The sequence below is a fragment of the Genypterus blacodes genome, unplaced genomic scaffold, assembly GCF_046128005.1.
Source record: "Genypterus blacodes isolate CSIRO-AG114 ecotype Tasmania unplaced genomic scaffold, CSIRO-AGI_Gbla_v1 ptg000111l_1, whole genome shotgun sequence".
NCBI classification, from domain to species: Eukaryota; Metazoa; Chordata; class Actinopteri; order Ophidiiformes; family Ophidiidae; genus Genypterus; species Genypterus blacodes.
The window spans coordinates 2,306,665-2,326,886 of record NW_027466915.1 but is presented as its reverse complement, the minus strand read 5'-3'; the positions used below and the strand labels follow the sequence as shown (position 1 = coordinate 2,326,886).

The window sequence follows — 20,222 nt, the reverse complement described above, 5'->3', positions numbered from 1 at the left end:
AAGAATATCAAAGTGGTGACTCACCAATGAGAACGGGTGACAAAATCATGTGACTTGTTATGTTATCACACATTTGCAAACACTGTGGCGACGAAAATGAAACGAATGCACAGGTTTGCGAATACATGAGAGATGGAGAAGAACAAGAGTTGTGGTATACGATGGCCGTGATGGTACTGCATATGAAAGTGGGGTAGGATGAAAAACATTACTCCCCTCCCCTCTCTCTCACCCAGGGAGTGTTCATCAAGGCAGGGGTCATGCAGGGTGGGGGTTGGCTGTTGTAAGGTGACCCCTGTACTGCTGGTGGCCTGTTCTGGAGAGAAGAACAGGACCATATGTGATCACCAGTTGGGAGACCAAGAGCACAAACACAGGTATTAACAGGTTCATAAACAACCAATCACACATGACAATCAACCATCACACTCATACGTACATCAAATACATCAAGTTCTTTTATCTACCTTTGTTGAACACACTGCTAAATGATCGTAATGTAATGTAATGTAATGTAATGTAAATACGAGGGATTGAAGAATCTCATTATCAAAAACATCTGTCTGCACATTCGTGGCAGATGTCTTTAGGGTGATTAGAAAAAATGAAATGCACACAACAAAGAGATAATAACTAATTCAAAAAAATGTTAAAGATATGAACAGAAAGTCACACTAGCACAGTTACACACTCAAGTCTAACCGAATTATTGGCTGGTAAAGAAGAGGTAGCTTCACGTCCGCATTGACATGGACACATGACCAGACCTCATCAACCACCGGACAACTCTTCAACTTAATTTGCCCACAATGACAGTGAGTGGACACTAATTAGTGGATGCAACAGACACAGACACTGGAGGGTGACACGAACAGAAGTGGAGAGGTCCTTGCACAAAGATGGCAGTTAGCTGCATCGCTGAGATGCAAAACAATGGCAATGCCTCGGTAATCACGGTTATTTCTGCTGATGGCCTGCAGCATTGCTCTAAAGGTGCATTCTAATGTAGCGGAGGATGAAGCTCTGAGCCAATGATATTTCAGCTAACAGGGTCGATAAAAATAGCAGTAAGTTCTGAGGCTGTATCGTCATGCATGAATTCCTACTGTATGATTTAGTAGATGTAAACTAAATGGCAACATCAACTCACAGAGAGACAATCCTCGCATTTCATTTCATTCAAACAATGTTTAATCAATTTCTTTCTTTATTGTAACACTTTGATGTAAGGGACTTACATGTAAGGGACTTACATCAAAGGAGTTTACAATTACTGTAGGTGAATTTTTGCTGCTTGTATTAACAAGCTTATTCAAGTTGCAGTAACCTGACTGAGTCATACAAAACACAGGAATGGTCCTTGAATACAGTTATAAAAGATGCAACAGAGAAGGAGGAGAAGGAAGGAATTTCTGTTATGCAGCTAAATTGCTTGGGCACACTGAACAGAGGGAGTTTAACACAAAACAGACAACGCTCTGCCCAATGTTCTATATTAGTGCCCCCTCGTGTCTTAATAGAAACACTGTGTTAGATCATGAATGAATGAAGCCTGTGCAGTTGTGTGTATGCCTGCCTATGCCCTACACTTTCTCTGTGCTGCTGCTATTTTGGGGGCTATTACAGGTTGGACCTCCACTGAAGCAGCACAGACAACTCTACTTACTGCCATCCAAGATGATTAGTCTAATCAGCAGATAGCAAGAGATACAGTTAAGAGTGAGTGTATTAAATAAGGAGGAAAATGAGCTCACAATAACTCTCTGTCTCACCTCCGCCTTTTACTCTAATACATTTGTGTGACAACACCTGATACCAAGTAGGAAACAGCATTTTCATTGGTTTTATAATGTACATTTGTAGATGTGTTAAAAGCTGTGTAACTATGATTCATCATAACTTCTAATAATTCAAAATTACAGCAAGACTAAATTGGTAAGACCTGAATGTATATTAGTCTCTGCATAATCATTCACCAGCCTGGTTCTTTGTGGCTGTGTTTGGTGTGGATGTGGTTAAAGCAAATGTGTTACATGTTGATTTGAACACGTTTATAGCTAATAATAGCTTTCAGGGCAGTTAAGGACCTCCAGGTTTGACCTACTGGATGCCTTTGTATTGTTGTGAACCTAATGTTTTGCAACTTGTTCAACACATAGTACCTAACAAACCCAGCAAATATGCAATGCAAACTAACAATTAATCTTAAACTATCTTCTGAAATAATGGGAGGGCCAACAAAATGACCTCGATCAGAAATGCCCTCATTGAACAGCCGAGCAGACTGGTGTACACAGACCCAGACCCAGACACACACACACACACACACCCACACCCACACCCACACCCACACCCAGACACACACACACACACACACACACACACACACACACACACACACACACACACACACACACACACACACAACACACACACACACACACGTTACACGGTCTGTTTCTTAGCCTTCGTCTCAATGGGTGAGGACAGTTTGCTTTAGGGCCATAAAGCTGCTCCCAAACACAGATGTCACCTCCACCAGGGTGTTGCTACAGGGATGGAGGCAGGTGTCTGCAGCTTACCAAAGCAAAATTAATGTGAGAGAGAAGTGGTTCTAAATATAGACGAAGCAAGCAAAACCATACCTGAAACCATACTGTTCTTGCACAGTGAAGACTCAAAGTAAAAGGGAAATAAAATGGAACATTTTGTCACAAATACCTTACAATGATGTCATTGGAAACAAGTCAGTGAGTCAGACACATCTCTGCACACTCGAGATAGAGAGGGAACACCGGCAGGTTCAGCAGAAATGTACACATTCTCAGAAGTCAAAATGTGTTACCATGTCTAAAAAATTTTAAGACACTTAAGTGTTTTGACGTGTTTTAAATGACACTTAAAAAAATCCAAAATTCATTCACATCGAATGCGAAATTGTTCCTGTGTGTCAGCTCTATCTGGGCATAATAAATAGTAAAGGCACAGAGTTCGTGGCGTAATGAGGTGAAGGTTTTGTAGCAAGTACATGTCAGAGAAAAATTATGCCCACTGTAGAATCAATTGTGGGGCATTTGACCCTAAGCCTGAGAGAAGCCCGGTGACCTACAATACAGAAAGAGCAGCAGTATAGCCCTGGGTAAAATCATGCGTTCTAAGCTTACACAACCATGCTGGAGAAATGTAGAGAACCATTTGCATGTGCTTTGCTGTGTATGAAGTCGAAAATGAAAACAAATCTGACACACAATTCAAATTGCATTAGCATCTTCAAAGTTTCATCTTAAGCACTGAATAGCCTTGAATAAATTTTAATGAAATATAATAGCAATTTAACCTGAAGCCCTTCTTGTAAGTATGTTCATGTGCCGTGTTTAATCTTTTTTAGTCTAGAAAATTTGCATATTTTCATTTGAAAATATCCATGGGAACAGAAACAGATCAAACTAAAAGTCCTAGGCTCTGAACTGCCCTTAAAGCTTCATTATCGGTTATTCCTTTAGTGTTTGGCCATCACCTGTGTTTGGCCAGCTCAGGCCTAACACAGCTGGCCAATAAGAACACTGCTACAAGAAAGAGTAAAGGTGCATCGATGTATTTTTGTACATTAAAGAACTGCCATGGTTTCTGGGTAAAGAAAGATGGGCTTCCATAGCTTAACAACCCACCAACTAAGATCTGATCACAACTCATTGTCATCAATTATTCATTATTATGTGTGTTATAGTGCTCTTTTCACACACACCAAAACGTTTACAGCCTGGATGTAAGGGGATCATACTGTGTTCCCCCCCCTTCGAGCGACATATGCAGCTAAACATGGCCCTGGTGCCCGATGAATCATGTGTGAATGCAGAGCTCAAAGAACCGATGAATCATTTAACGATGAGTATATTATACTACATGGAGAGAAAAGAGATGTGTGTGTTAATTTGAGTTTTGCCAGGCATGCGCAATAAATATAAAATAAAAATTCTTTGAACATGCTTTAAAAGTGACGGCACAATACACAGCTCTTATTGTCTTGGAGGACTTGAAAGTACTGTAACTGTTTTGTTCAAATACTTTTGTGATTCAATATGATAAGTGGGTGTAATGTGGGCCATTCAAGTCATTCAACCTGTTGATGGCGTTCTCCCAACACTGTAAACTCTAACATTGGGTACATTTACATGCACAAAAGTGTCCTCGTTATAATCAGAGATTGTGGTTCCATGTAATACTTTCACAGACCCAAGCCATCAGAGACCAAGACAATGTTCCAATTACTTTACCATGTAAACAAACTTAAGATAAAACTCATAACTTGGTCTAGATGGAGGCTGAGCAGGTTTAAAAGGGAGATCCTCACCTTAAGCAAGGTATCTTTTCACTGCAGCATTTAGTGCTACCATATGAGCACAATTAATATTCTTACTTCAGCCAGATCACACAAAATTGGGCACAGGATGAACTAAACTAGGATATTTGAGGAAATCAAGCATAAGTCACTCTTCACTGTGCTTGTTTTTATGTAAGAAAACGTGCCTGACAGAAGACATGCAAATGACATGCAAATGTATATTATTCATCTATTCATCTTTTCTACATGAAAAACAAACTATCACTTCCACTCTGATTCTGTGTGCAACGATCAAGTTCAAACTTGGCCATTGCTGCACTTCTTTGTAAACCACCACAACTTGTTCTATTTTTTATAGTTCGACACAAGGAAGTGAACACACCGTAAACACTGCTACTATCCTGCTGTAGTGGAAAGCCTCTGATCATCAGGGAGCTGTGTGCAGAGTACAGCCACTCACGTGTGGCATCGTCATGGTTCACTGAAAGGATTCCTCCTCTCGACTGCTCACTTTAGCTCAAACAAACCAAATGAAGAAGAGATGGAAATGTGAGGTGGCATGGCCGAGGGCAGATTCATAGCCTCTGTGCTGAATTAGAGTGGAATCTCCTAGCTGTTGTGTTCACTGACCTCTTTTCGTGGATTTATATACCTATATTAAAGACTCTGCTACTGTCCTAATTCCTGCAAACACTAGGAGGGAGAGCTGAGCTGTGGGGAAATGAAAAAGTACCTGCCCTCTGCTGTCCTTGTTTTTAATTCACATTCACATTTTTTATTGTGAGCCTTGATTCTTTTTTGCTTTGCTATGCTGTAGTGTAGCCGTTTATGTGAGCGATGAGCTTTGCGAACTCACAGTGTGATTGTAACAGGCACTAAACGATGATGTCTGAGTGATATCTCTGAGATGATACGACTGTAGCACTATTGAACACAATATGGTCAAGTCCGAATCAGATCCTCGTTTGTTTCTCTCACTCACACACGCTGTACTCACTTTGTTCAAGCATTCAGCTGGGCCATATCAAAATGTAATTATGTAGAGATTCCATTAGGTGTCGTGGATATTTAGGACTTGTGTATATTTTGGGTACAAGGAATCATTACACAAGGCACCAAAAGGGAAAAACAAAGTGAAATATTAGTTCACACTGAGGATAGTTTAGTGATAAAACATTAAGATTATGAAGTTACGTCCTGTAATTTAAACACACATTTAGGGTCAAATTTACTAAGCATGACGCATATTACCTTATACGCATATTTATTAGGACTGATTATGTAAATGAGCACAGCCACAGGGAGTTCATTTGAATGTCTTGACACTACTTGATGAGTGTCTCATGATGATGTTCACTTTTAGAAGTGAATTCAATTTCAATAGAATTGCTCTCCTATCTCTCCCTCTCTCCCTCCTTAAATCACACACCTTACCTACTGACCTTACCTCTGCCGCAACGGTGACCAGCCATGAGAAATCAGCAATGCCAAGCCATATGCATTAAATTCCATTCTCTCCTCACATTTATTTAACCCAAACACACAAATTTCAGGGCTGCATCTATTCCCTCATTTTACCAGCTGGAATCCTGTGGTGCTTCACATAAAAATAAATATAGACAAACTGTTATTTCACTTTCTAAAAGCCAAACTAGAGAAAAAACGTCTAGCAAATCTGACCCTTGTACAATTAAAACAAATATAATAACTTTTCCTTTTACTCAGTCTTGTATTCCTCTGTGTTGACACTGCAAAATCAGTTGTAAGCTAAGAAGCCCCATTAGATCAGAAGACACCAAATCTTGGTTAAGCTCAGCTCTAATCAGAAACCATTGCTAAATATCAGAAACCCCATGGATAACTTTATTTCAAGATATACCCTGTCCCAATACCATATTAAGTTGTGGTTAGTGGGATTCAAGTATCAAATAAAGTTTGGGAGGAAGAATTTGCAGTCACTGGTTATAAAAGTTTCACAAATATAAAACGGATGAATGGCAAAAGATCATGTTGAAAAATCATCCAAAACCTTTTCTTGTGAATTTATAAACCTCGCACAGTGAATGACTTTCTGTTGAAACTAAACTGTTTGATAACCGTGACCTTTCAGTCCTGACATCAAAGAAGCGCCTCTGGGCCAGATTTACAGAGCTTTAAAAACCAGAAAGGTCACTTAGAAGAGAAGTGTTTGTGTTAAAAAAATCTGACAAAACGAGCGGATCGCGAAAGAGCATTTGACTTGAATTAGAACCCATTAAAGGCAGAAGATTAACAGTGAGTGGCTGTCACGATAAATGAAGGGTGACAGCAGTACAGGGATGCAGAAATAGTACAGTAGCTATAAATATGACCTCATTAAGCTCCAGTAAGCATCAAGGATTAAGGCAGAAGAACTCCACGCACACTACGCTTCTTTCATGCTCGAACCATCAACTCGCAATGTCATCAAGGCACTTCCAAAAATATAAAGACAGCAGTCTGAAACCTACCTTGCATCCAAACATCAGCGACAAAGAGTTGTTGGTACAGGCAACTTTGCAGTGGCACAGCACTGGGGTGCAATCTGGGCTTTTGACAATGGGAGACATTCCTGCACTAAAGCCAACCGACTGGACTGAGCTGCAGCACCGAGCTTTGATGGAGTGAGGCAGAACGATGAGTGGAGATAAGCTCAGACCGAAAAAGGGAAGCTAAGAAGAGGGCTCACGCTTCACAAGACAAAGGTTTCTCACACAAATATAACACACACTGTCTTCCATGCATACATTGCCCCTATCTCTCTTTCTCTCTCTCTCTCTGTGTAAGCAATGCCCACTGACTCTCTCTCTCTCTACTATAACTCGATTGCCCTCACCTTCCTCCTCCTACTCCCATTAGTCCATTTCCCCGTGGTGCTCTGTGAATCCCCCCATCACTTCTGTTTCTGGGTATGGATACATCATTACAACATATTCCACATCAAGGAAATCTGATCAATAACATCATCTATTACTTAGACTTTTCTTTCGTTTATATATTTTCCTTCTTTCCCTTGAAAGCCTTGGCTTGTGTGTGAACCATCTCATCTCTCACTCCTATAATTGGAGAGTGTGTGTGTATGTACAGTATGTATATGTATGTACATCAATACAATGTGCACCACTCCTTCAATCGCTGTAAACTTGCCAGAAACACTGTTCAAGGGCCAAGCATTTTCTTTTTTTTAATCTACATTTTTATTATTCATTTGCATGATTTAATTATAGGAGTTGGAGGCATGAATGGAGTCACTCTAGCCCAATGTTAACAGCATTTTAAGCACAACGTGGGGCCGGGGTGAAGAGGGTCAGCAAGAATAGAAACGAACAAAGAGGGTGGGCCGGGAAGGGAAGAAGCGTCGAGGGGGGGCCGGGCTACAGATAACTGAATTATCTATAATACAGAATTCGTCATTTAGTTCACATCTGTGTTTACATAGTTTAGTGGGGCACGGTAACAGTGACTAAGTGAAGAAAATTCACAAAAAAAACAGCAACAGATGCAAATGAGATCTGTGTGTTTAGATGTCCTGATCTATTTTTATTCAATTACTTTCTAAATAATTTAAGGTCATGTCTAAGCTGTGAGTATGTATAACATCAGGTTGCCACAGTATTTTAGTTATCTACTGAAAAAGCGAGTTCAAACATCTGCCGGAACGGTACCAGAGTCAGGGACAGAATTGTCTAATTGGCAATTTAATGGATTAACGGACATTGAGTTTATTTAGTTGTTTTTCATATGAGGATATGACCTAAAATAGACAATATCTGATAGTAGTGCTTAAATTTTCAATGTGCCATATGAGCAAAAAAGTAAAAAATGGGTCACTTGCACCAGGAGGTATAAATGTAAACACTCCTGTCTGACTATAAAACATTGGTTTGTAAGTGAATTTTTTTCTTTACGTATGCAGTCTATAGGTCAGGGGTGGGGAACCTTTTTTCCTATCGCGGGACATTTTGATGTTGCGCCAGGATGGGAAGAGGAGCGAGGCCATGCTCCTTCGCCGCAGGAGAATGAACGTCCAGATGACATTATTGCTCCATGTATTTGTATCCTCTCTTGTCAGGTTTGTGTGTCTGTTTTTACCGCAACTCTTCGGCCTGGTTGTTGTTTTACATAGTCCTGTATTATTTTATATCGCCCCGCCCCCCTCCAGTGTCAGTTGTGTATAATACAATATTTTTAAATCAAAACTGAAATGAACTCTTTGCCTATCCACCCACTCAGTGGCACAAATCTGAGTCAGTATTAGACAGGCAGGGCTCGGACAGGCCAGTGACACTGTGTGGAGGTTGAATGCTGCTAAAGCACATTAATCTGGAATGAGGCCCAGGGAGAGGCGAGACTGCTGACAAGTGCGATCCAGGTGAAAATTACAAAATCGCAGTAGGATAATACCTTCAGAAATAAAACAAAACCCTGTGAGATGATTTGGATTCACATCTCACTGTCAAAAGGTTACGTGTTCCGATTGTCTGCTTGGACAACTGCTACACTACTGGGTTTATATGTGTGTGGGTGCTTGTACAGTATGTGTGACCTGAAGGTATTGTGAACTTGGCAGCATATCAACTTTTTAAGTATTGGTAGTACCAACTTTTCCTTGGGCAAAGAAACACCTGTGGAAACTTGTTTGGAAATAGGGTTCAAATGAAAATAACATTATCAACACACTGCCTCTGGCTCTTGTAAAGTTGCTCTTTAACTTGAACTGTTATTATTAGTATTATTTTATAAAAAGGAAAGTGCACAGATGGAATTGTGTGTAAAATGACAGCATAAAGAGCTTTAAGACAAAGAAAATCAGGAAGAAAAGTGTTCAAGACTAGACTGCCTTCTGAGAACACACACCTCCACCATGGCCCAAAAGTCTTCTTCTTCCACCAATATAAAACCAGACTTTTAATGTCATTAAAAACCCTAAATCATGAAAAGACAGAGACACAGCCAGACTCACAGAATCCAGAAATAAAAATGGAATTAAAAGTTCAACGCGGAATGGCACAGATTATCAACTTACAACAACAAGCAGAGAAAACTTCCTTGTTTGTATTGAGAGAGAGAGAACGATAGAGAGAGAGCGCAAACCAATTTCATAGGGCCCTAATTAGTTCACAGCCAACAACACCCACACTGCACACACTAACCACTACAGATATACACGTCAGTCCATTGTTATCTGAAATGAACCACTAGATGGAACTGTAACACTATGCAACTGAAACAGAACAGGGCACCAGTAAGTAAAAACTCAATTACAGTCGACATTAACAAAGAGTGACTGAGGTCAATGAGGCTTAATTAATCAGGGAGACTATAGGGGACACAGAGCCATAAAACATTTCATTAGAATTCAGAACATAACAGGCAATTGGAAATGCGTGTGCATTCACAACACCAGGTTAACATGGTCTCATGTCCCACAGTGGCAGAAAAGCACAACATTGCTTTGCTCAATTTTCTACACACCGTCACTTCCATGTGTGAGTGTGGCGAACAGCATGAGCACAGGTGATGAGATTCCAACCCTTTCTTGGTTTAGCTTGGCAATTCTTATTCTGCACTTCCCTCAACAACAACAACAACAGCTGATGTTGTTGCTGAGGTGATCTGTCTGAGGTGGGTAATTTAGCCAAATCAGAGGCAATATGAGAATATGATAATAACAACTTAACACAGCCAAACACACTAACACTGCCACATCCTGTGACTTGGAAAACAAGGCTGATTGCTTAAACTGCAATGATGGGATTCCATCTCATTCCCACTTCATTTACTTTCCTCCAGGATCATAACACAATAAGAAGGCCCAAAGCCTAAATTAGGCGTGAGTCTACATCATAAGTAATTGTTTGTATTTATTATAATACTTGTTTTGTTTTGAGCTAACGTTCATTCAATCACATTTTATAGTTACACATGTAAATCTATCTTGGCTGTATACATACCATATTGGTTGTATATTTCTCAAATCAAAGTGTCACCGTGACTCAGTGACAGATAGCAGGTGTAATCTGAGCTGGAGCTGATGGATGGTGTTTACACTCAGCTCTTCCCCCTCACTTGGTTAATGATCCAATTACAAATATGTCCAGGCGAGAGGAATATAAACATGTCTCACAAGTGGGAGAACCTCTGATTCTATTGCATCTCAAAGGTAACATAACACACTCATCTTCAATCACACCATGTCTCACATTATACTGAAAATATACATATCCTATGTGCTTATGTCTCCTCGTGTAAATGTAAGTAAATTTGAATACTCTTCTTATGCTTATTCCTTATTCCCTGAGAATACTACTAAATTCTACTGGGAATCCCATAGATTCCACATATAACATATATCTTTGAGTGAATTTCATTTGTGAAGAACAATGCACATGTTCCATTTGTTGTAGTGATGCAACATAAAAACATGTAACATAAAAACAAGACACCCTGGGTTTGAATATTTTGTCGCTGAATAGAAGCATCATAAAGCATCAGTGGGATGTTGGAAAAAGACAACAAACAAATTACTGGCAAGTTTGAGATCCTTGCCCGCTCATTCATTTGCTTTATCAACAACAACCAGGCAAAATGGGAAGTCTAATGGCCAGGGGAGGTTGTTTCAATACGACATCTTCCATGCCATCAACCATTCTACACTCAGTAAACCACTCAGTGTAGAAAGGCTTAATCATGTTTACTGCCACTTCTGGAATTGGTGTCACAGCCCAATATGTCATCATTCTACCTTAGGGAAAACACCAAGCTAATACTAAACTTACAGACCTAAATTTGTTAATACCCCAACATGTTTAAAAATACACTTCTGGTCCTAAACCAGCCCCAAAACAACACGTCACTCTGCTGTTCATATCCTTCCACTGGCTCCCAGTCGCTGCCTGCATCAAGTTCAAGTCATTGATTCTCGCCTTACGAAGCAACGTCCAATATCGTGCGCACTTCTCTGAACTTCCTCGTTCAGGTTTATGCTCCATCACGCTCACTCCGACCACGCTAGGTGCCGCCACCGCAAAGAGGATCTCGAGCCAAAACCCTCACCTTTGTGGTCCCTCAATAGTGGAATGAGTTACCGAGCTCTATTTAATCCGCCAAGTACCTCTCAGCTATAGACCCGGCTCTTTCACCAACAACTTTGCTCCCATTGACCTGGCTCAGCAATTAACTACAGATACAAAATTAAGCATGCAGTGATTTATTGCTGTGGCACCAAAAAGTCAATAAATATCAAAACTATTGTACTTTCAGAACATTGGCAAACATAGTCTAGAACTTTACAGGAATCTGCATATAGTTGAATAATTAATCATGAAAGCGGCTTAATGTTCAGCTGCATACAACAATGTTTTGTTCTGAGGTTGGACATACCGCAAGTTAGTTTAATCCCATTTTCATTACGCAAACTGTTGTCTTTTAGAGATAATAAATGGTGGGGGAGTAGTTTTCGGAGTGTCCCACTGAGAACTCCAGTGCGTTTCTGTTTCACTTGGGAACCGTCTTCCTCTCACATTTCTGCCTCTTAAAATTCCCTGAGATCCAGTCCCAAAAAGACAAACGAACAATACCTGCCATTCTGACAACAGAAAGGAAGAGCCAGAGAGGGGAGAGAGGGGAGAGAGGGGAGAGAGAGAGAGAGAGAGAGAGAAGGAGAGAAGGAGAAAGAGAGAGAGGGAGGGTGAGAAAAAGGATGAATGGGCTCCAGGACACACTGTTGGCGCTCCTAAACGGAGGCTTTGGGACAAAAGTCCGCACACTTTTCCTCTCTTTAACCACAAATTGTTCCCTGATGGACATTGGACGCTTCAGCCAGCCTGTAAAATAAACTGCCATTCTGATTCCAGCCACAATGACATTAACTCATCATGATGGCCAAATACACACCACAGAACTAAACTGGGGGGGGAAACAAACTGATGCTGCTATGGACATTAGCAGTGCACTGAACATTGTGAATGACATGTTGGTTGAAGAGACTGACAGAAGGATAAACGGCACACCTGACCATGTGCAGCCTAAACACGCAGGTCATCCTAAATCCTCCTATGAGTGACAGCGCTCAGGGGATTTCAGCGGAGGATTTAGGATGATTTAAAAACCTTTGGTGTTTTGAGCTTTAACAGATATTTGATGTACTGAAGTCAAATCTGCCCAAACAACACTGCTCACCAGATACACCGTTATTCCCTTGATACATATCCCTTTATGAAAGGAGAGTGTTAAGATGTTCTGTCTAGTTGCATACATCCCATCATTTAATCCTCCTCCAAGAGATTGAAAACATTGATAAACCTGACACAATGTGTGACATCTGCCAAGCAATCATAAGTTAAACACTTCAAAGTGCATTCCCCTTTAGAAAATGATAGCTGGGCTGACATCTAAGCTTCAGTCCTGTGAGACAATTCAACATATGATGTAGGTTCAGCAGGTGATCAGATACATTTGAGCACCAAATGCAGAAATTGTGGATGTTACCTGATGCTACTCCGTGACTACATATCAGTCACCTCCTGGGACATGCGTACCTCCCTCTACTGGCTCTATGTGTGTGCGTTCAGAGCATGACATCCTGGTTTCTGCACAACAAAAGACACTCTAGTCCACAACACAAACTGTCACTAAGATTAATGCGAGGTACTCCGCTCATAAAGCTCAATGATTGAAATTTCCTGTGTTGAGAATGAGTGAGTACAGGATGGCAGGGAGGAAAGTGTGTGTGTGAGGATTTGTCTACTACAGAGTTCAGCCTGCGTCCCTCCCCAGTCTGCAAGGCGAGCTGGCAGTAAATGTGCATACGCACATGCACACACACATGCAGCTAGAGTTTCTATCATTTCACACAGCAAACTATGAATGGGCTTAAGGATCTTTCCTTACCTCCTCGTTCTTTTCCTTCTCCTCCTGCATGCCTGTGTATGAAACTGTGTGTTTCACTGTGTGTTGCTGCGTGTGTCTGGGTATGGGTGTGCATGTGCGTGTGTGTGTGTATGCTGGGAAGAGCTCTCGTCTAACAACTGCTTGCTCTCTGGCACCACTCAGCCCGGCCGCTCATTGTGCCGGTGCTGGTGCCTGCGTGTATGCGTGTGCTTGTATATGTGTGTGTGTGTGTGTGTGTGTGTGTGTGTGTGCCAGTGTTGTGGGACAGCAATGAATTGCTTCCCCGTTGCTGCACCGACAACTGCGGCAAACGAGTTCCCTCCCACACCCCGCCCCGCTGCAGGGAGTCCAGCCAAGAGGGAACCACAGGCAATGCTGCAGCACGGACACTAAATGAGGTAACACACACAGAAAAAGTTATGCTGTCCTATGGGAGGAGGGAGTTCAAAAATAGTGTTCTTCCTTTCTAAAGTTTGAAACTTTTTGGGCTGAGGTATGGCAGCAACCTCTTTGGAATCTTGCAAGCTTTGCCAATTCTTCAAGTAAATGTAGATGCTGTATATAGTTGCATCAGAACAGCTGGTGTATTGTGTGCCTAATGATATTATTCTACTACAGCAGAGCGGCCTAATGCTGCTGTCAGTAGGTGAATGACAGCAATGTGAAATGACAATTGTTTGATGGAGTTGAGCAGTAACCTTGGTCAACAAAGTCCTAAAGCCTCTTGCAAGAAAGTGTAAGTTGTCATCATGCAGTAGTACTGTAGAGTAGTGTTATATGCAAACTATGTTGACAAATCCATAAAGTGGATCTAATTACCTGTTCATTAGTAAACCAACCACTATCTTCACTTTGAGAAAGAGTAAGGAATAATTGTATTTGTCATGGACCATGTAAAATCCTTTATATCTCAAGCAATGAGTGAAGATGCAACCAGCTGATTCATTATCTGTAGATATGAATAAATCCAAAAGTATAGCTAATATTGTAGCTAATGTCAACAATGTCTTGTACGGATAAGCAAAATGCAAACGCAAATGCAACAGAGGATCAGACACGCATGTGCAAATCTCCATGGTTATTTTGTGATGAAGGCATTTTTTCTCTTTTCATCTACTGTATATGTGCAATAGCCGAGTTAAAAAAAAATCAGCTTAGCTCACAAGCTACACCTGATCGGGAACACAATCGGGGAAATGAGTTCGATCTGAAAAAAATTCACTCATTCAAACAAAGTCATATACTGGTCACTTTGGCTTTTACACATTAATTCATTGCACAAGCCCAATGGAGTACTTAATGGAGCACAGGACTGCGCAGAGGAGGAGTGTGTGTGTGTCACTGTTGTTGTAGTCTCCTGCAGTTGCCACTAGATGTAACTAAATAAGCATAAAGTACTGGTGGCTCATCGTAGGCGTTTATACACGGTTTCCATCATCCGTGCTGTACAGGGAGGTTAGACAGCAATGATACTGTAAATACACTCCACGATGGAATGAAATGTGTCAACCTCAACCACCTCTGGCAGCAGAAATAAAAACTCAATACTATAAATGCCATTAAAGGAGTAGTCACAGGAGCTTGTAGTGTAGAATTGTAGTTAAGAGCTATTTTGGTTTTATATGCACCACTATGTATTTGGAAAAAACAACAAGTACTGGATAAAGATAAGATGAGATAAGATACAACTTTATTTATCCCGAGGGAAATTGTTGAATAAGCAAGGAAGCAAATAGAAATATTAGATGTGCAATGTCTCATTCTCAAGAGAGTGTAGGACAGGAATTGAATGTTTGCAGATGTAACAAACTGTGTGTATGTATGGCTGGCTGTAATTGACCCGTAGTGATGAGGATATTGTGTAACAGGATTGAAATATCTGTAACTGTAACCCAGAGGCAGAGCAAACGCAGAGGCGGTGTGTGTCCTCACTTCCAAACCAACAATAAGCCTAAACTTGCATATGCTGTATTTTGTAAAATGGCTCAATTACCCTTTGGGGCATAAACTGCAAAAGTAAATGACAAGCTAAACCAAAGAACCTCATCAAGTAGCAACCGTTGCTATTCAGAGAGTGCCCTGATTAACAGTGTGGAAGAACAATTAGTCACCTATAGGGACTAACAGCAAATGAACTTGGAATGGATTTTCTGGAATGTACAGCGAAACAGGAGACAACACAATTGTGTCCCACATAAACGGAGAGAAACAGTGACATGGTTTGGAGGTGGTAATGGGTTATTTATGGCCACAGGATTCCTTTGAACAATACAATTACCTCTGGGATATACAGTATGCTTCCTCTTCTCCCTAAGTCTTTGATACACTTTCAGACTACTACAAAACACTAGAACATCTGCTCAACATGGACTCTTCTTATTCTGCAATTAGTTTTATTATTATTATGCGATATGCATCTAAAAAATGTGCTTTGCCTTGAGGAACAGAGCAGTGGTGTTAAAGTTTGGGTGCTTATAGATCACTTGACTCGACTCTGAGCTTTGCACTTTCCACTATGGAAGATCTGGAACACACACACACACAGACCAGCATTCCTCCCCCAAAAAGGCCAGAATTACACTCTTTGATGTATGAAACTGTCAACTGCTTGAGTTACTGATTAAAACATTTAAGCAGCTTTCTCTGTGAAAAAAACGAAAATCAACAAACTGGGGATGCACGCCTCCTTTTGAAGCTCAATTCCCACGCGTATTTCATTTCATCTATCTAGGCAGGATCCTGGATTTATTTGTGCATGTATCACAAAAGAATAGCAGTGTAACCGGAGACTGTAAACTATCGCTAGTGAACTACAGACATACACCAGTGTGTCTGTAGTTGTGTATGAGAGCGTCTCATTTGATTGCGGTGGATATGCGGCTTCAGATAGATGTAAATAAAAGATACAGACCAATACGACAGATATTGAACTTGAAATGAAGGCAACTTAAGTCCACAGAACTATCTCCATTATATGCATGAACATGAAAAGTTTCTAATGCATTACTGTTGGAGGTTTTGTTAAGATCACATGTCCATGTCTCTGCATAACAGTAAGTATTCCATCCAACGCATTTCGTCTCTATTGCCAGTATCATTACTGATTTATGCAGGTTTGCACAGAAACCGCTACAAAACAGTGCCATTGGATCAATCAATTATTGATCACAAGGAACACCCGTGGAGGGACAGCTCTGTAACTGAAGAGGGAGGCAGGGAATACGAATGGGAACATTGCTGAGTCCAGCCCCTCTGCTGTAGGGGTGGGTGGGTGTGGGTGTGGGTGGGTGGGTGTGTGTGTGTGTGTGTGTGTGTGTGTGTGTGTGTGTGTGTGTGTGTGTGTGTGTGTGTGTGTGTGTGTGTGTGTGTGTGTGTGTGTTGGGGGGGTGAGGAGAGAAAGGAAAAGGAAGGGGAAAACTTGCTAATTATGATTATTCATAGCCCACCACAACCAAATTAGCTTCAAAGTCTGCACTGATATTTGGACCTCGGGTATTGCTAGTCTGCCAGGAAGGTAATGTTTGCCAGCACAGTGTGTGTGTGTATATGTGTGTGCGCGTGAGTAATGAAACTAACAAATATGCAGTGAGCATGAATTTCTTACTGTTTTTGAGGAGGAAATATCGATCGTTAACATTTACTTTGCAGGTCACCTTCCACAGAATGCAGCAGGAGAAGCCGATGAGTGCAAGGATTACGACTGACATCAATCCATTCATGTGCGCCTCACCCTCTGCAAAAAAAACAGTGTGTACCGCCAGAAATCTGCTTTTATCTTTTATTAGCAGGCCCAAAAAAAAAAAAGATGTGCCGACTCATTATGCAACACCGGTAGTGACCTTTGACCCGGGTCTACATGACAGCGTGTACATGTCTCTGGCATTAGCGCAGCATTTGTCGAGTCGTTCTGGAGTTCAAGTGACAAAAATCTCACTGAGACACGCAGAGGGAGAAAGATGGGGAATTGCGAAATAGCTCAGTCCTTATTATTTTGTTGTTGTTTTTTTACATATGCAGCAAATTTCCAGGTACATTTTAGGACAACACAAAATGGAACCTTTGATTTAAGTGACTGGGATTTATTGTGATAGTAAAATGGTGCCAACAGACTTTGGCTTATCTAGTCAGTAATGTGATTGATGATGTTATGATCATAAAATAAAGGTTATTACTACACTTTAGTTTGCCTATACTCATTTCTTTGAGACATGGATCTATTAAGAGTCAAGGTCAGAACAGGAATGAAAAATAATAATTTCCCCGCTGCAAAAGTGTTGATCAGGCAACCATATATACATTTATATAAAGTCAATAAGCAAATATTGTTCTTCCCAGTTTATATTAACAATCTCTGGTTAAACAATACAGAGTGCAGGCAACCAGAGGATATAAAATGAGATTAATTCTCTCGCTGGCTCGGGGGCAGGATAAGGAGCAATACAAGGTAATTCGTGCAGTGCTGATATAAAACACACCACTAATATGCAGTATGTAATGTGTTTTTGTTTGAGAATGAACTGTTTCTTTATGCATTTCCCAGGTACATCGACTCCTTACGCTCTGATGAAGCAGGAACGCTTATTTTTTTACGGCAGCAGCCTGTCAGTGCAATAGTTCAACACGCGAGCTGTTGTTGTTCGCCTGGCTGCTAAATCCATTGAGCTTTGGCAGGAGAGAGTGATCAAAGCTTCCACTGAGCCTACTTAGTCAGGCGAGGCTAAAGGAGGGAGGTATTACAGGTCAGAGCTATGTGACGCCCATTTCTCCTGATGATGAACTTAGAGGCTTTCCCATCCTCAATAAAATTGAGCAAACAGATGATTCACAAAAAGGAACTAGTCCATGGTCTACTTTGAGTCAGTTCCACTCAGACAGCTATCCAGTCCAACATAAGTTACACAAGAGCACTAAAGAGGGCTGGTTCATGCAAATGTGACTACAAAATACAACACACCACCTATACACCTGTACTACAGCTGCCTCCACTCCCACACTGAGCTTCAAGTAGAACCACATGTGCACCCTCTGCTCCAGCCTGCCTATCGCCAACACACACACACACACACACACACACACACACACACACACACACACACACACACACACACACACACACACACACACACACACACACACACACACACACACACACACACACACACACACACACACACACACACACACACAAACACACACACACAAGCACACGCTCCAATAAGTCCCTTACCTGCATTGCCGATCGCAGGGCACAGTAGCATGCAAAAAACATTGTAGTGTTCAAGTAACATGAAGGAAGACGGGGATAACTGCTAAAAGCGTCTTCATGGATGAGAAACAAGCAGAGAAAGTGGCTGCAGCGTCTGATGTGATGGAGGTGGTCGCATCCCTGAGTTGACAGAAACACTCCTTTGATTCTACTATGCAAGACCCATTTTCTGTGGGGGAAATCTGAAACACCAAAAAAAGAAAGCAGCACCCTCCACTTGATGAGCTCCTGCGCAACTCAGAGGCAAGCAGGCGGGACACGCAAATCTAAAACAGAGAACGGAGAGGAGGAAGAAGGCAAAGCGTGGCTGAATATGCTTAACATGTGCAGGATTCAGTGAGGAATTAAAGGAAGATCAGAGGAAAATGTGACAAGCTTGTAGTGTCTGTGTGTGTGTTTAAGTACACAATGGGAGACAAACGCCATGAGACTGATGCTTGGCATACGGCTAGAAGAGTGTGTGTGTGCGTGTGTGTGTGTGTGTGTGTGTGTGTGTGTGTGTGTGTGTGTGCGCGCGTTTGGTGCGCGCTTTTAAGAATGTGTGGTAGTAACTACAGGATCTTTTTTTGTACCATGTTGCTACCACATTGGATGAAACATTCTCTCTCTCTTTCTCCTGCACACACAAACACATACCCACACACACACGCACTACACAGCATTACATAACAAGCAGTATTCCATACTGTCATTCCACAGTGCACTGCAGAAAAAAACCCAGAAGCAAATGGGTAACACAGGCTTCCACTGAGAGAGCTAATTCTGACAGAACACCTAAAATTAACTCAAAGGAAGAATGACTGAGCCTTCTTGTTACATAAACCTTCAATACTGTAACAGTTTGTTTTTGTTTTTGTTTTACTGTAACAGACTTTTGCTCCAACGCTAGCCTGGTATAGAGCAGGTTGTGCTCGAGCTTAATCAGGTTCCTGGATCCCGTTGAAGGTCTCGTTAGGGGGGGTCTCTACAGAAGTCGAGGATATTTAGATGCCAGCAAAATCCACTTGATTTTCCTGAGGATATTCTTAACCGACGCCACAGATCTTACAGTATTTATGTACGCTTCTTATCGGCTTTGCTGTACGTTTAATGCCGCCATGATTGCAACTAAAACAATAACGATGAGAATAAGTCTTCTAAGGTTTTGATCGCAGTTGATATTCAATCAACAACATGCAGTATTGACACCGAAGACAATTTGTATTTTGCGAATGAAGTTCAATCAAATCCAGCATTATTTATAGTGCATTTGGCATTTATGTCGCGGTAAACTTTACATAGAAAATAGGTGAATACACAAACCTTGATGTGACTGCATTAAGCTTTCAATTAGTGTTATGATACTGAATAAGCCTGATTGCTGTGTTTCAATCTTGTCAAGCCAGCAAACGCAAACAAGGCCTGATCTGTTAAGCTCCCTTCATAGTATTGTACAAAATATACTATACAGTCAAGAGTTGTTAATACAGATTAATTCAGTTCAGTTTAATCATTACCTCACTAAAGTTTCCAGCAATGAAGGCCCTGAATACAAATGAAGGTGCAATGGAAAAAATCCTTTCCTGTTATATTTTTTTTTAGAAGGTGCGATGCAAATTACGCTGAACTTTGAAAAATACTTGATTGGATAAAGACCATTTTCCTTAATTTGTTAACATGTGACACATTTATAGATAGAAGGTTTCCGATGGCATGCGTCCTGCT

At 41.1% G+C, this 20,222-nt stretch overlaps 1 protein-coding gene across 1 annotated transcript in view; it reads right to left on the bottom strand.

Moving 5' to 3' along the window:
- The window catches only part of dlg2 (discs, large homolog 2 (Drosophila)), a 137,390-nt gene that overhangs the window by 80,575 nt on the left and 36,593 nt on the right, over positions 1 to 20,222 (bottom strand). The window contains exon 5 of the mRNA XM_076161279.1: positions 233 to 316. Coding sequence (XP_076017394.1) covers positions 233 to 316 — 84 coding nt within the window. The remainder of the gene's footprint in view (positions 1 to 232; positions 317 to 20,222) is intronic.